Source organism: Vanessa cardui, chromosome 24 (genome assembly GCF_905220365.1).
Source record: "Vanessa cardui chromosome 24, ilVanCard2.1, whole genome shotgun sequence".
In the NCBI taxonomy this organism is placed as follows: domain Eukaryota; kingdom Metazoa; phylum Arthropoda; class Insecta; order Lepidoptera; family Nymphalidae; genus Vanessa; species Vanessa cardui.
Genome location: NC_061146.1, coordinates 8,084,294 through 8,102,360, shown reverse-complemented (window position 1 = coordinate 8,102,360; position 18,067 = coordinate 8,084,294). Strand labels below are relative to the sequence as shown.

The window sequence follows — 18,067 nt, the reverse complement described above, 5'->3', positions numbered from 1 at the left end:
CATTGAGAAAACAATTATGTATAACATTTTACAATCAATAGACTACTGTACCATAGACAATTGTTTCATTAAAAAAATAACGTCACTTAAAATACGAGACCTGCTGTCTTTAAACAAATTATGTTTCCATTCTAGTTTAAAAGATTATTTATAATTAATTTCCAACAATCACATTCATTATTATTATTTATCAAAACAGAGTCTTTTCACGGATAGAACTTGCAAGCTCCTCTATGTTTACACTATCAAATCTTAACTTGTATTCCGGTTTTAATTTCAGAGAATAATTAGCTTAGGTGTTAAAACTAATTATTATATATTGAAATAAATATATTGTCTACCCGTGACCACGAACGCTGTGCAGTGCTCGAAACGTCGGGATGATAAAAATAATTAATATACGCGATTTAAATCCGTTAAAACTAGTTTTATTTCAATGTGTAATAATCGCGAAATCTAAGACAACATTATAATTATTACATAGCCTTCATTTTAAGTTAGGGTATAAGCTTTTCTTATTTCAGTAATTAATATTAGTAAGCGTCAACCCAAGAAATATGTTCCAAACTTTCTCTCCAAAGGGAGAGGAGGTCTTAGCCCAGCGGTGGGAAATTTACAGGTTATTGCTGTTTTTGTCAACCCAAGGCACGTAATTGAATAACAAATTGTAATTGATACATGTGGTATACATGTATATTATATACAATTCACACAATTTATTCTGATTTTATTAAAGACGTAATTTATTTAATTTGTAAAAGTAATATATATATTTTAAGGGAGCCGAGATGGCCCAGTGGTTGGAACGCGTGCATCTTAACCGATGATTACGTGTTCAAACCTACGCAAGTACTAATGAATATTCATTTGCTTTATTTGTGTTTATAATTCATCTCGTGCTCGACGATGAATAAAAAAGTGAGAAAACCTATACGTGTCTATTTTCACAGGAGTAGCCATTACACCATAAATAAGCATGGGATCTAGGAAGTTATGGTACATAACTCAGTTGTTTGCGGTCAATTTTCAAACCGTAACACAACAATACCAAATATGTTTAACTGTATAACTAATTATTGAGTGTTACCACAGAAGAGCTTGCACTTACCACCGCTCAAACCTTGAAATATCTTTTCAGTTATCCATCAATGTAATAAAATAAAATACTGAATTGAAAAACGTTAAAATGCTCAATTAAAATACAGTGTTCTATAATATTCCAAATGAATACTTCAAATGAGAATCGTGTTAAGACTTAAGGCCGGCCGATTTGAGAATGGGTCCTTGATAGTTCTTTTCCGAACGGGTGTTGTAACTTTGAAGACAATTCATATTAACGTATAATATTATTAAAACTATATAGTTATGTGAACATAATGTTTAAATTTTTCACGAAATATATTTGTACATTGCGTTATGTCAGCTGACACCAGAAACGCGTTCTCTCAGCGACTGACTTTTAATGAGGTACATGTATGCCTATATATTTCTCAGTTAGGACAACACGAGGCCCTCGTAGCCGAGCCCGTCGGGGTCGGGACACTCCATCCTGTTCTTGATATGCTGGAGGGTATTATGAAAATGTTTCGTTATCTGTTCAACCTCCTCCGATTGGTCCAAATTGCCGAGTTCCTCTCGAATCTTTTGTATTATCTGTGAAATAAATCACATCGTTTACAAAAAGTAACGATAAATAAATAAATAACGGGCTCACCGCGTCGATGAGCGCGGTGGTGAGGCAGTCGTTGCATATGGGCGTGTGTGTGTGTGTGGGGGGGGCTCACCGCGTCGATGAGCGCGGTGGTGAGGCAGTCGTTGCATATGGGCGTGTGTGTGTGTGTGGGGGGGGCTCACCGCGTCGATGAGCGCGGTGGTGAGGCAGTCGTTGCATATGGGCGTGTGTGTGTGTGTGGGGGGGGCTCACCGCGTCGATGAGCGCGGTGGTGAGGCAGTCGTTGCCGCGCTCGCGCAGCAGCGCGTAGCGTCCCAGCAGCTCGGCCAGCAGCTGCGCCTGCACGCCGCCGTCCATGCACTGCTGCGCCACGCGCGCCGCCTTCTTTAGACAGTCCAGCGCGCGCGCAGCCTCGTTGAGCGGCCACTGCGGGACCAATACACATGGCCGATGCAAATACACGTATAGTACGACACAAATTAGATGTAGCATCGGATAATGCAATGGAATGAAAATAAAACCGATTACTGCCGATTTACACAACCAATAGAAATAGCTCCCTATCGCGCCATTCGACGCTATTCGTCGCTAATAGATTCACGCGTCAGAGAAAACAAGTGCATGTAAATCGACGCGTCAAATTGACGAATATATTGAGTCATATGATATTACAAGTTATTACGTTTGTGCAAAGATCATATTCGCATAAGAAATAAATATTGATAATTTGGGATGGCGTACTCAATTCGGATGTGATCGGTTTACGAATTTTGCCGATGCGACATCTAAGTTGTGTCGTACTATACGCAACTACAATCTCCTCCGAACCGAAAAGCATTCCGAGATATGTATTATATACAGTTAGTTCCTTCTTATTATTAACAAAAAGTGTCTCACAAACTTCGCTTTCGACCTATTTAATTTAAAAAAAAAAACTGTAAATCATCACTACAGCGCCATTATCACCTCTATCTCTTAATATGGGATTTACATCAATGAGGGCGTGGGAATGTTGTTATTGATTCCAATAATTAAATTTGGGATTACAATTTTGTAATGCTTTACATGCGTTCGTACAATTATTTTCAATAGTTAAATCAGATAATTCACTGGAATTACAATTCTATAATTCTCGTCGACGATCCGTTTGCGTGACACACACTGCTTTTACCGGCCTTTATTCGTTGCTTAAGCAATATTAGCCATCTAGCTGCAAGTCAAACCTTTCACCAGAGCAAGCTTAACTAACCCTCGTCCAATAATCAAAACTTTATAATTTAATTCAACATTAATCAAATAGATAGCGCCACATCGCTCGTTTTATGTATTAACCGATTCTCTTAACGTGTCCTGTACACATTTACTTTGTCCAAAGCGACAAGTTTACTTGGTGGTAGGGCTTTGTGCGAGCCCGTCTGGGTAGGTACCACCCACTCATCAGTTATTCTACCGCCAAATAACAGTAGTCAGTATTGTTGTGTTCCGGTTTGAAGGGTGAGTGAGCCAGTGTAACTTCAGGCACAAGGGACATAACATCTTAGTTCCCAAGGTTAGTGGCGCAGTGACGATGTAAGGAATAGTTAATATTTCTCACAGCTGCATTGTCTCTGGGTGATGGTGACCACTTACCATCAGGTGGCTTATATGCTCGTCCGCCAACCAATACCAAAAAAAAAAAAAAGTGAGTCAGTCGTTACCTGCCGGCCGTCCTTGCGCGCCTTCCAGAAGAGGTGTGCGCAGAGCGCGACGGCGCGGCTCTGGTCGGGTTTCTTGAGCAGCTTGCTGGCGGCCAGCGCGCACGCCGTGCGCATCGGCTCCGCGTTCTCGGCACCTGACAACACACGAACATTACACTTGAATATAAGATTTTAAATTAACATGGTGATTTTTATTATTAAAGTTATTAATTTCTGGATATTTACCATGTCTTGATTTAAATTGATTTCGTTCGAACTATTTAAACTTATTTTATATTTTTTTATTAAACCTTTTTAAACAGACTTTTACTACTTGCAACAAAAACTGAAATTAAATTACTTCCAAAAAAACAAAGATTTGAATATATTATATCGATAATAAATATAATTTTTTTATTTTTGTTCGGTGGAGCTCGATATTTCCACCGAACAAAAATAAAAAACATGGTAAATATCCAGAAATTAATAACTTTAATAATTACATTTGAAACTCGAGTGACAATATCCACCAGTTATTTTACGAGCTTTAATTAAGTACACTATTTAATTAATTTTGACATTCGAGGTTAAAAGATGTTACCCGAGTTTCCCCCGAAATAAGAATGTAATAAGTGGAAGTGTAAGAATACTAAATTTATCCAATCAAAACAATAACTGTAAGCAATACTAAGATTAATTAAAAAAAAGGATAAAACTTTATGTTTTGATTAGAATTAAATCAAAATAGATTATAAATTTATAACTATGAAATTTATAAATATAAATTATATATATATTATTTTTAGAATATAATATTTTTAACAGCAAAACCCATTTACTATATGACAATAAATACTTATATTTTATTGCCAGCAGTTACAAAAACTGCAAAGAAAACCAATTGATTTATCTCGATTGATGATTATTTCAGCCTCTTGCTCACTGTATTTAATAATCCTAACTCTGTACCTAATAAAAGTTAATAAAATACTTACCGAAACAATTAATCTGTTCGAACGTAGCGATGATTAGCGTGATGGCCGCTAACTGCGCCTTGCTGTCTGATATTTCGTCCTCGTACAACGAAAAGGCTTGCGAAAGATACTCGTATGCTATTGTTTCGTGATTTGCAAATCCTATTTCGCTAATCGCGAGCGCACCTTGGAGATACAATCTGTAATGAAAAAAAATAAGACTATAAAAATAAGAAAGATTATTTTTTTGCTGACCGTACCCTCAATCATGTATGAAGGTGTAGTCTTCCTTCAAAACTTAAATATAGAAACCTTAATGTCTAACTGCTAGGCAAAAATCCCCTGCCACTATTCTTTTACAGAAAATGGATTGATATTTCAATTAATTCAAAACAATTTAATTCAAAACTTTTTGAAACATATCGAGCATTAATCTAGGGGGAACGTTAGCAAAACAATAGTTTTTAAATATTATTTATAATTTGGATGGACTCGCAAATAGGTTATATGATGGTTAGTGGTTTTTTTACCTTTTATTTATATATTTTTTGTTGCTTTATAACAATTGTCGTTCAATTCAACTTATATACACAAATATCTTAATAAATTATATACCTAAACCTTCCTTGTCAATTATTTTGTCTATTGGTGAAAACCGCATGAAAATCCGTTCAGTAGTTTTGGAGTTTATCGCGAACATACAGACAGTTAGACGAGGCCAATTGTTTTATAATATGTGGTGATATAAATTAAAAATAAGTTACCTTAAAGGCAGCTCGGCTAGCTCTGCCTTCACCAATAGACTGATGGTTTGGTGACAAAACTGGAAAATCTTCTGACATTTCTTCTCCCACATCTCATCCTTAAATAAAATAATATTTATTAAAACTCTTACATATAAAAAAAATCAGAACACAGCTATTAAAGTGTTACTCTACTACACAAGATTAGTAATTATTTTATGGAGCAATGTGCTTTATAACATAAGGTATAAGTATTAACTAATATGACTGTATTTTTTTAAATGTTAAAAAAGAGTAACTACTGAGTTTCTTGCCGGTTCTTCTCGGTAGAATCTACTTTCCGAACCGGTGGTAGCTTCACTTAATTGTTAAATGACGATTCAAAAGTGCTTGTAAAAGCCCACTTGAATAAAGTATACTTTGATTGATTGATTGATTGAACAGGATGTGACAGTTCAAAAATTTTCTGGTATTTGAACCCAAGGAAAATATTAAAGGATGTGTGTTAAATGATACATTTAACACTTCAGAGATGACAGCACACAAACAGAAATATATAATTTATCATTGCAAATACAAGTATAAAAAAAACAGCGAGTTTCTTTTGCCAGTTCTTTTCGGGTATACTTTTATGTAATAAAGGATTCTAATTAAATTCAAGGCTTTCCACTAGATGATTCTGCCAGCTCTAAATCTTCTGCAGTGCACATTCACAAATCTGAACACATACAGTTACTTTATTTTTGTCCAACCTCTCTTGAGATTGACCCCTGTAGCAGAAATCGTTTCAATTATGAAATATAACACAGATGCATGGTCCATACTTAATAGTCACTGTAGCAGAAATCATTTCGATTGTAAAACACACAGATGCATGGGCCATACTTAATAGTCACTGTAGCAGAAATCATTCCGATTGCGAAACACACAGATGCATGGTCCATACTTAATAGTCACTGTAGCAGAAATCATTTCGATTGTAAAACACACAGATGCATGGGCCATACTTAATAGTCACTGTAGCAGAAATCATTTCGATTGTGAAACACACAGATGCATGGTCCATACTTAATAGTCACTGTAGCAGAAATCATTTCGATTGTGAAACACACAGATGCATGGTCCATACTTAATAGTCACTGTAGCAGAAATCATTCCGATTGCGAAACACACAGATGCATGGTCCATACTTAATAGTCACTGTAGCAGAAATCGTTCCAATTGTGAAATATAACATAGATACATGGTCACATGGTCCATACCTGGTCCTTGAGCTCCTTGTAGGTGAAAGCGAGGCGGTAGGCGTGGAAAACGATGGGCGGGAACGAGTGCTGGATGCGCTTGGCGCCGCCCGCCTGCAGCGCCTTGCGCGCCGCGCTCAGGATCAGGTACTGCTGGTCCGCGCTGTCAGACTTGAAGTGGTGGATCAGCCTGTAACACGAGGACATACAACATTATACCACTATTTATTTATATATTATTTATTATAGATTACGTAAAAGTAAAGTAAAGTAAAGTAACAGCCTGTACATTTCCCACTGCTGAGATAAGGCCTCCTCTTCCATTAAGGAGAGGGTTTGGAACATATTCCACCACGCTGTTCCAATGCGGGTTGGTGGAATACACATGTGACAGAATTTCTATGAAGTTTGTCACATGCAGGTTTCCTCACGATGTTTTCCTTCACCGCCGAGCATGAGATGAATTATAAACACAATTAAGCACATATATATAGTGGTGCTTGCCTGGGTTTGAACCCGCAATCATCGGTTAAGATGTACGCGTTCTGACCACTGGGCCATCTCAGCTCAATAGATAAATTACGTATATATTATTTAAAAAATGAATAAATAAATCAGTGTTGTCCACGTCTCCCAAGATGACGACAAAAATGATTTCCAGCGAAGATCTGCTGATGTTTAGTATAAATATAAAACGCCAAAATGTAATTGAATATATAAATGTAAAAAAGGCACGGGCATCTGCGAGCCTGTGGATGTTGTTTTTTAAATATATATAAAAAAAAATGAACATTATACCACTAGTAGCAACATAACCAAACATCAAACACGCCTGTGAGTGAGGGATATAACAGCTTAGACGCTATGGACGGTGTAAATAAATATTGGAAAACATCACATACATTACTTTGATCCCAATGTAAGTAGCTAAAGCACTTGTGTTATGGAAAATCAGAAGTAACCAAGGTACCACCAACACGCAGACCCAAGACGACGTAGAAAATTAATAAACCTTCTACATCGACTCGGCCGGGAATCGAACCCGGGACCTCAGAGTGGCGTACGCATGAAAACCGATATAAACACCACTCGACCACGGAGGTCGTCAAGAGACACAAATGATTAATTGGTAAAACCTACCAATATTATATAGAAATCGGAAATCATATTTGCATTTTACGGTCCCGTGCAGGAAACCTACCTGGCCAGTAGACCCTGCTCCTCCATGAAGTCATCGTGGTCTGTATCTGGTGTGTGGTCGGGTTGGTCTCGCACCAACACGTCCAGCATCGACAACACTGACTCCACCTGGAGAACACTTGATTAAGGAACCAGACACTTGAACAAGCTAATACTACCGGACACATTTTTTTTTTTTATTTATTTGTAACAAAATCCACAGCTTATACAAAAGTAATTAATAAAAGAAAAATACATTGTCCAAACAGAAGCCAATATTTAAATAAAAATAATAATAACAATAAAGCCAATTTTTGTACAAAGATTTTGTATATTGCTAGTGAAAGTTCCTTCAAAATCGGTCTAGCTGTTCCATAGATTAGAACAATTATTATCATTAAAAAGATAGAGACAGAAACAGACAAAAAAATATTGTAGAAAATGTTATTTTGATATATGTACCGTGTATACATACATATGCATTTAGTAATAAGTGGTTATTTTGATATAACAAATAGCCGGGTGCAATGCTAATACTAAATGTAATAAGAATTTTTTCTTGTTTCTTTACTATACTGTCCATGTATATGTCGGCGTGAAACCACAAATATAAGAAAAACACGTGTCCAGAAATGACTATTTTAATAATTTAAAACTGTTTAATTGTTAAATGAATATTTTTTAGTGAATTTTGAAATGTTTAATTAGTCTGAAATATTTTAGTGTTTGTAAACAGGTGTTATGTTGAGTGAATAAGTCTACACACCTATTTTTGTTATAAAAGACAAAGCGCCCGCCGGTATCGACAGGCTTGGTCGAGCCGTCGGAGAGATCGGACCGCCTTATATAAACGTGACACTCGTGACGTCAGCTGACGTCATGTTTTTTAAAAACGGGCTCGGACATGCTGCTCCGTTATATATATATACAAAACTTTTCCAATCACTTTATCTATTAAAAAAACCGCATCAAAATCCTTTGAGCAATATTAAAGATCTAAGCATACTTGTAGACAGACAGCAGTAAGCGACTTTGTTTTATACTATATTATTATATTAACTAATATCACTCACGTCTTCCGGTGTGGAGACAGTAGTATCACTTTCCAGGACATCGTTGACGAGGTGAACAGCGATCATCATCCTCCCGATCTGGTTGAGCCGGCTGATCAATGGTGCATAGTTCTGGAGCTTGATCAGCGTCAGGATATTCTTGTAATGGTCGGCGGGCAGCTTGAGGATCTTCATCAGTTCCTTGAAGACTGGAGTGTTGTGTTCCAGATATGGCTTACCACTGTTGAAAATGAAAATTATTATTAAACACAATAATACTAGTAAAGTAAAAGTAAAGTACATTTCCCTGCCTGCACATTTCCCACTGTTGACGTAAGGCCTCCTCTTCCATTAAAAAGAGGGTTTGGAACATATTCCACCACGCTGTTCCAATGCAGGTTGGTGGAATACACATGTGGCAGAATTTCTATGAAAATTTGTCACATCACACATGCAGGTTTCCTCACGATGTTTTCCTTCACCACCGAGCAGGAGATGAATTAAAAACATAAATTAAGCACACATATATATATATATATATATACAAATATACATAGTGGTGCTTGCCTGGGTTTGAACCCGCAATCATCGGTTAAGATGCACGCGTTCTAACCACTGGGCCATCTCAACTGTCATCTAACGAATTTTGTAATCTTACGGTTATATATACACGCGCTAGAACGAAATGTAAGCGCGATTTAGACCTCCACGCACCTGCTCTGGTAGATGTCAGCGCAGATCCTGTCCGTGTGCGCGAGGACCCGGTTGACGTAGGACAGCTTGTCCGGGTGGCAGCGCTGGGCCAGCTTCAACAAGGCCAGCTGCAACGCCAACATGTCTTCCGGTAGCATGTCCGTGCGACTCTGAAGATGTTAACAATCAAAATGTTTGAGTACTTGTAATTAAAACAATAAAGTAAATACAGTATAGTACGACACAACTTATATGTAGCATCGGCAATTCAACAAAACCGATTATTGCCGATTTACCCAACCAATAGAAATAGCGCCCTATCGCGCCATTCAACGCTATTCGTCGCTATAGATTCTCGCGTCAGTTCAACCCGATATAGCAAGTGCATGTAAATCGACGTGTCAAATTGAGGAATATATTAGGTCATATGATATTACATGTTATTACGTTTGTGTAAAGATCATATTTCACATAAGAGAGCGTACTTAATTCGGATGTGATCGGTTTTACAAATTTTGCCGATGCTACATCTAAGTTGTGTCGTACTATAGTAGTCCGTAAATATTCCACAGCTGGACAAAACAGGTGACCTTTTTTGAAATATATTTATAATCTGTATTTTATTTACATAGAATTTTTTTTCGGTGAACATTTCATTATGAAATTTACACTAGACCAAGTGTAGTTATAAAATAAATATAGTTTTGATCAGTTTTCGAAATGACTACTAAGATGGGCAAACTGGTACCATATTTACTTATTATTAAATTTATTTTTATTTATTATAGGTTTATATATAATAGGTTATTTTAAAAAGCATGTTTTTGTAAAACATATTGAAATTTACTGGAGTTCTCTAAAATTATATATTTATATTTTTTATACTATTCTGTTAGGTACAGGATTCGACGCTAGACATTAAATATGTCAGTAAAAATTAAGAATACTTGTTATATAACATTCTTGCAGGTTTAAGATTTAAAAATTAGTCTAAACAAAGAAATAATCTTGAAAAAGACTTACCTGAGTTATTGCAGCTACCTGGTCAGAGAAAACTTCAAACAATTGGACCTCCTGTTCATTACCATCTTCCAGAACTACACTCAGATTTACATTGCCTTCATTTCTCTGTAAGAAAATAATAACCTCTTAATATAACGATACAACAAACAACAACAACAGCCTGTAAATTCCCACTGCCGGGCTAAAGGCCTCCTCACCCTTTGAGGAGAAGGTTTGGAACATATTCCACCACGCTGTTCCAATGCGGGTTGGTGGAATACACATGTGGCAGAATTTCTATGAAATTTGTCACATGCAGGTTTCCTCACGATGTTTTCCTTCACCGCTGAGTACGAGATGAATTATAAAGACAAATTAAGCACATGAATCAGCGGTGTTTGCCTGGGTTTGAACCCGCAATCATCGGTTAAGATGCACGCGTTCTAACCACTGGGCCATATCGACTCATTAACGATACAATCTTAATTAAATTATAAACACATTAAACTAACCAAAAAAAAATGACCATAAACTATCAAAACTTATGAATTGAAGTACAATTTGAATTCTAAAAATTTTATTATGACATACACAAATATAAGCATTAATTTCACTTGGAATAGTTATAAATTAATTTATATGTCATAATTATTGTTACTTTACCTGACTGTAGGCCGCCAATCTTTCAATAAGCGCGATTATAATGTTCTTGATGTTGACGCCAGGTTGTAACTCCGCACAAGATTTGAGGAAAGGTTGCAGATTCGCCAGGTGGAATTCGTCGGGGAAAACCTTTAAATAATAAAAATATAATCTCAAGATCTATTAGTCCAGATATACCAAAAATGTTGTCATCACTTGGTGGTAGGGCTTTGTAGCTTCGTAACACCTGCTCACAGAGTCGGATTTAAAGGTCTGAAGGCCCCCGGGCCACAAAGCAGTGGGGGCCCTAGACAAACAGAAGCGTGAACAACCTAATAATTTTATTATCATGAATTAATTACTTTTTTCATTTCAATCAGTAAGCAATGATTTTTTTACTTGTATCGGTAACTCTTAAAATATTAAATAATAACATTATTATATTTATATTTGTTAACTTGCTGAAAACTGTGCCCCCCACTAATGTGGAAGCCCCAGGGCAGTTGCCCCGGTTGCCCTCCCCTAAATACGGCCCTGCCTGCTCATCATATATTCTATGGCCTTTTAATGATACTTAGAATCATTTGTTCCAGGTTGAAGGGTACAATGCTTAGGCACAGTTTAACTATAGAGCCAAAGGGCATAGCAATTTTAGTTGCCAATGTTTGTTTCGCATTGGCAATGTATTGGCAGTGGAGACTACTTAACATCAGACGACCTATTTGCATGTATGCCTAACAATGCCATAAACTATATATATAGACACAAGAAACTCAAAACTACATGTTTTTTCAAGCAAAAAGTTGATACCATATTAAAACTAACACTGTTTTCTTATCCTTGGTAATAGAGCTTTAGTGTTTTGTACTGAAACTTTTTTAAAAAAAAGTGAAGCTTTTATGATTTAATGCATAGGTATACCAGGAAAAATTGAAATCGGTTCATTCGTTCGGAAGCTAAGATGCCACAGACAGACAGACAGACACGTCAAACTTATAACAACCCTCTTTTTGCAACGGGGGTTAAAAATGATTCCACATTAACTGATGCCCGCTTAAATATACCTGTATTATGCACTCCATGAGGTAGCTTTTATGATTTAATGCATAGGTATACCAGGAAAAATTTAAATCGGTTCATTCGTTCGGAAGCTAAGATGCCACAGACAGACAGACAGACAGACACGTCAAACTTATAACACCCCTCTTTTTGCAACGGGGGTTAAAAATGATTCCACATTAACAGCTGCCCGCTTAACTATACCTGTATTATGCACTCCATGAGGTACTCCTGAGCGATGGCGTCACGACAGCTGACCACCTGTTCCAGGATGCCGGGCAGCACGAGACGTCGGTAGTCCAGCTCGCCCACAGACTCCAGCTGCGACAGGCGAACCAGATTCGTGCCAACGAGGATCCGGAGCTCCGAACGTTCGCGTTCACGACGCTCTTTATCCCTTGAATGACAAAAATAACTTCAAATTTTGATTTTGTCTAATCCTTCATCCAAATTGGCCATTAGTGTGTACTCTATGATAATCAAATTAATTAAGATAAGAAGTCAGTGATTTGTAAATTAGAACGATGGGGCTGACATAGTCGCTCAGCGACTAAAGCCTCTTTTCAAATAAAGATTTAAAAAAAAAAAAAAACTTCAAATTAGCAAATGCCATCTCGGTATGGTCTACCCATAAATACTCTTACACTTGTAGACATGAGATTGTTTGTTCTGACCAACCATCAGACTAAAATAACTCAGTCTTAGATATGGGAGCATAGGATAAATCTCGATTCAATGGGGCGGGGGGGGTTCTCAACAAAGAACTATGCATAAGCTGCTCCAAGTTTGTGTCGTAAACAATAATTATATTTAATTATAACGAAAGATGATAAGAAATTGAAAGAAAGGTCACTAGGACACCGTTATATTTGGTGGGGCTTTGTGCAACCTCGTCTACGTAGACCCACTCATCAAATAATCTACCGCTGTTTCGCGGTAAGTGATATGATAATTAGTCTTGTTGTGTTTTGTTGGACAATTTTATTGTATGATTGATTAATTATAATACCTTGAATGACCTTGATGCTGCATTCTAACCCAGAGCTTGTTCATTTCCGCGAAATTCATCAAAACAAAATCAATGGCATCGCGAACCTGAAAAATAAATTTAAGTAATATAATTATATGCTAAGCAACCTTCTTCATATTCCGGAGAGAGGAGAGCAGATCAGCAAAGTTACTTCATTATGCCCTGGCAATTCTTCCACATTCATGTTTCAAGTTTTCAGTGGAAATGCCACACTGTATACCTTTGGGATGCAGCCGAATGAACTGGCAGGCCTGAGGAAGTATCACTCTCTTACTCACTTAAAATCAGCATTAAGTGGTTGCTATGCTTATACTTAGTGACAGTTTTGTGTAAGCCTCTCTGGGTAGGTACCACTCATCAGATATTCTACCACTAAACAGCAATACTTTGTACTGTTGTGAACAAATAAAAATTTTAACAAAAAGAACCGACACCGACTCCAAATATAACAATAATTATAACTACATTATATAATCGTTAATCGACTTTTAAGTAGTCTAATATTTTTCATTTCATTTAACTTAGGAAGACTCTAAAAAATATGCATATTCATTTGTTTTAAAATAGTGTTTTGTTTGAAGTCGGTTTTTCTTTTTGTTAAAATTTTTATTTATTTTTTGATTTTAAGCGAAGCTGATGTTGACTAACTAATTTTTTTTTAATATAGATAGATCAAGCGTTCCGTTTATATGAGTCAAAAACTACTTCGATGACAATTTCAAAGAGAAACTTGCGAATAAAGCAAAAATAGACTTTCGAAAATGCGGATTTAATACGTCACGCGGCGTAAACTACAAGGATCCCTCAAAAGAGCTGTAATCGAACTCAGCAAAAAAACTTTGAAAAAGACCAACTATATTTCGTACATCATATGACATCACATCACATACACAAAATTTGATTAAAGATAGTAAGAAATTCTGCCCCATATCGCACCCTAACTGCGAGCCGTATAGGAGTTCCATCACTACATAGTATAAACCAAAGTCGCTTTCTCTGTCCCTATATCTTTAAATCTACGCAACGGATTTTGATGCGGTTTTTTTTAAAAGATAGTGTGATTCAAGGGGAAGGTTTGTGTATATAATACATGAACAATATAGTAAAGAAACACTGATAATTTTAGAAGTTTGCGATGTGATGTCGTAAATAAACAAATTCTGTAGTATATTTTGTATCAGTATTGCACCCGTGCGAAGCCGGGGTGGGTAGCTAGTTGATTATAATATTCGACAATGATAATTACATAAACATAACCACATTACGGAAGGTGACTCAAATATCCAAATAACCTATAAATAAAAGATTCGACTGAGTATCGCTAACGTGCTCCTCAGAATTGTTCCGTTCCCTTCCGTTCCGCTACTTTGTCATGGATCCTGTGCTCAGAACCTTACCAAACTTTCACCAAATTACCCTTGAAGTATATTTTTTATAATAAAAAAAGAATTATCAAAATTGGTTAACGTGATTTTCAGTTATTCACCTATTTGTCGCGCATATACATAGTGGAAATTTAAGACTTATGTCGTTTTCATATGGATACCATCATCGGAAAAAAATAAAAAAAAATGGGACCCCACGGGAAGCACTACCTTTCAAACAAAAAAAAAATTGTCAAAATCGGTCCACCCAGTGAAAAGTTATGAGGTAACAAAAATAAAAAAAAAAAAAAAAAAATACAGACGAATTGATAACATCCTCCTTTTGGAAGTCGGTTGATAAAGGCACAAGGCACATAAAATCTTAGTTCCCATAGTCGGTAGCACATGGGCTATGTAAGTACTGGTCAATGTTTCGTACTGCGCCAATTTTTATGGGGGCCAGTAACCAAAAGCCATGTTGAATAATGATGGTACATTATTATGCAATATAATAACAATACTCACAGTGCCCTCATTTTCATTCGCAGCTTCGGTAGTATCCGGGAGCACGTTCCTAGTGCACTGCAACAGATAGTTCCTCAGGAAAAGACCGCGCAACGGATGCTGCACACCACGACACATCTCTACCAGATCCTGTAACAGAAAAAATCTTAATTATTTATAAACTAAACATATGAAATCGTCCGCCAAGGTCGAAGTTAGCTGGAAAGTAAAGTTTGTTGGGACAATTAATAATCGTAGTGATGCGCCTCACGCCTAACTACTCAACCGATCGAAATTAAATATTGCGAACACGTTATCAGGGATATCGATAAAATCAGGATCCATCATAACTTTCGGAGGCTGGCTTTTTCGTGAAAATTTGTTGAGAATAAAAAACAATCACCAACAAAGAAACAGGAGATTTTTGTCTGTATACAAGAAAAAAAGAATTGCTGGTAGACTTTATGTAGCCTGATTATCTCCAAAACTACAGAACTGTTTTTATTGCGGTTTTTACAGATAGATTGAGCTTAGCTCAGCGACATATACATTGTTTACTGAAATCAAACGACACTGATAAGTCATCATCATTTCAAAAAACAATACAACTCGGCAGGCAATAGCGATGGCTCCAACTAGTAACAAATAAACATGATAAGATAACTTACCTTTAACAAATCTCTTCTTAAATTTGTGTTAGTCTTTATGTAAACAAGTCCAACAGTGATCAGGAGGTACAGCCTCGGTACAATGTTGCCAGCATATTGGACCAGTTCATAGAGATCTGCCACTTTACGCCCTTTCTGAAACTCCTCCAGCAGATACAGCTCTAGATGTCGTAGCTCATCCGTTATTGCCATGTCTGAACCATTGTTAAGTCTATATTTCTTTAAATACAGTGTCTAATTATTAACATACTTGTGTTATTTCAGTGGAACAGAGAACATATGAGAACATACATATATGTATCTTGTCTTGATATAAATATATATTTGAAAATGTATGTAATTTTACATTTAACAAGTCTTGACAAATGCTAATTCAATTAGTTGTATGTAAATTTTTTTTGACAAGAATCCCATTTATCTAGATACAATTAAATGAGTTCTTTACCCCGAGGTAAGACTTCATGCAAGGCCACCTGAGTAGGTATCACCAGTCATCATACTCATCATTTATTCTACTGCCAATCTGCACTCAGTATTGTGCTCCAGTTTGAAGGGTGAATGAGCCAGTGTAACTACAAGCACAAGGGTCATAACATACTTCTTAAAGTTGGTTTTTGATGCTTGAGCAATGTAAGGCATAGTTAAATTTCAGAGCATTGTAGGAGTAGTTTTAAAGAAAATATTTAAAATCAAATCAATTGCTATAGAAATATATCCATAAGAGTACTTTCAAATTATGTTATAGTATTGAACCGGTTCAGAAAGTAGATTTAACCTAAAAAAGCTTTTAAGCAAATACTTTTAAAAGGATACACAACTCGTAGTAACTTTTCGGTGAAAGCAGTGATGTCCTCAGCTCGCCCAGCATGGTTGAGGCATGCTTCAGGGCATCCATCAACTTGGACTTGTCCAGGCATCTCTTCATTTGAAATGCCTGAAATCATTTAAGGTAAAAAACATATGAATTAACAACAGCACAGACTATAATAAAGAGACAATCTATTTTTTTTTTAAATAGTAACAATAGGTAGAGATTGGAATGAATGCATGAAATACATAAAATTTTGCAGCCAGATTTGAACATGTGATCTTTTATTAAAAGTTAAATTATTAAAAGTTAATGTCAAATTGCTACACAATACAAAACTACTATATACACAAATCAATTTACAAATAAATAAAATAAAATTCCAATACAATCTCTTCCTAACTTTGTTTGAATAATCTACTATCAATAATAAATTCAAGCAACTCTGTTATATACAAATATTATAATTTTGAAGGACACAATATATTTACAAATTGAGTTGTTTATTTTACACCTATAGGAGCTTTGGTACAATATGGAGAGACGGATGAACATATGTTAATATTTATGTAGTTAAACTGTTAATAAAATGCATAAGACACTTCCTCCTCTGAATGAGAAAAAAAATCATAGAGGTTAATAAACTTTATTAAAAAATATAAATATTAATCAAAATATAAAAAAAGTTTGTTAATTGTAAAGTAAAGTAAAGTAACAGCCTGTAAATTCCCACTGCTGGGCTAAAGGCCTCCTCTCCCTTTGAAGAGAAGGTTTTGGAACATATTCCATTGTTAATTGTATTGTTACAGTTTTCTCCTTAAAGTAAATAAATATTCGTATTCATGTAATTATTATTAATAATTTTAATGAAACATTATCTTATTAATAATATTGCCTTGTACCTGGACTTTAACAACATTCAATGCATCGTCAAGAAGCTTCTCTTGCTCTTCAACGGGTGAAGCTTGGTTCGTCATCTGTGCCTAAAACAACAAACACTAGTAAGATAAAAATGTATCTATAAAAATGTAATCACTACAAGAAAACTACAGGAACTAACATTTGACCATATATACAAAAACGGATTGTCTAAACGCTCCATCTGTGCACTTAACGACTGTAAATATACGTACCGGCGACGTGTTTAAATAACAGGTATCGCAATAAACTGCTGATAAAGATATTTTCGATGAAAAATCCCTTGAATGGGAGTTGTTGATCTTGAAGTTTTAATTTTTTATGACATTATAATCAGGGAGTTGCTAGAAATACCAATACCAGTTACCACAGACAATTTTATTTTATTTTGACAGTTCACCGTGTCTATATTCTTTAACCATTTATTTATTATAAGTATCGTTGAATTTCTAAAATAATTCATATTCTGCATTAGATTTATTATCAACAAAGACATACATTGTCAATTATGTGATAACAATAAATTAAAGTAATGTTCACTAACCGTATATTCTGCATTTTACTCATATGAGAAATTGCTCTAGAAGTTATACAATGTTAAAACTTTAATTCAGCAATATAATATAATAAAACTTGACAATAAATGTTTCTTGTCAAGATTTATATAATATATAACTTATAATATGTATTTATGTAACAAGTCGATAAAAATATAGTATATTCTGTTTATCAGTAAGTATAATATATACAGAAGTTCATAGATATAATATTATAGTCAGTGTAGATCAATAACCTGAGACCATTTCTAAACTTTAAGAGGTTTTAGTAATACATTATATGAC

General features: G+C 35.6%; 1 protein-coding gene across 2 annotated transcripts; it reads right to left on the bottom strand.

Moving 5' to 3' along the window:
* Positions 1-1,406: 1,406 nt before the first annotated feature.
* Positions 1,407-17,557, bottom strand: LOC124539982 (vacuolar protein sorting-associated protein 35). 2 transcript variants are annotated; one of them, XM_047117370.1, is made up of 18 exons: positions 17,368-17,557; positions 17,210-17,290; positions 16,313-16,433; positions 15,500-15,693; positions 14,853-14,981; positions 12,943-13,028; positions 12,138-12,330; positions 10,896-11,024; positions 10,254-10,358; positions 9,252-9,400; positions 8,559-8,778; positions 7,508-7,614; positions 6,328-6,496; positions 5,087-5,184; positions 4,344-4,522; positions 3,370-3,503; positions 1,925-2,098; positions 1,407-1,653 (listed from the first exon to the last, which is right to left on the bottom strand). In XM_047117370.1, exons 1-18 carry the CDS (start codon positions 17,407-17,409, stop codon positions 1,495-1,497), a joined length of 2,469 nt encoding a protein of 822 aa, XP_046973326.1. In that variant the 5' UTR covers positions 17,410-17,557; the 3' UTR covers positions 1,407-1,494. The 2 variants fall into 2 exon arrangements, with proteins under 2 accessions (XP_046973326.1, XP_046973327.1); XM_047117371.1 differs by having other exon boundaries at positions 1,444-1,653; positions 17,441-17,535.
* Between the last annotated feature and the right edge of the window lie 510 nt (positions 17,558-18,067).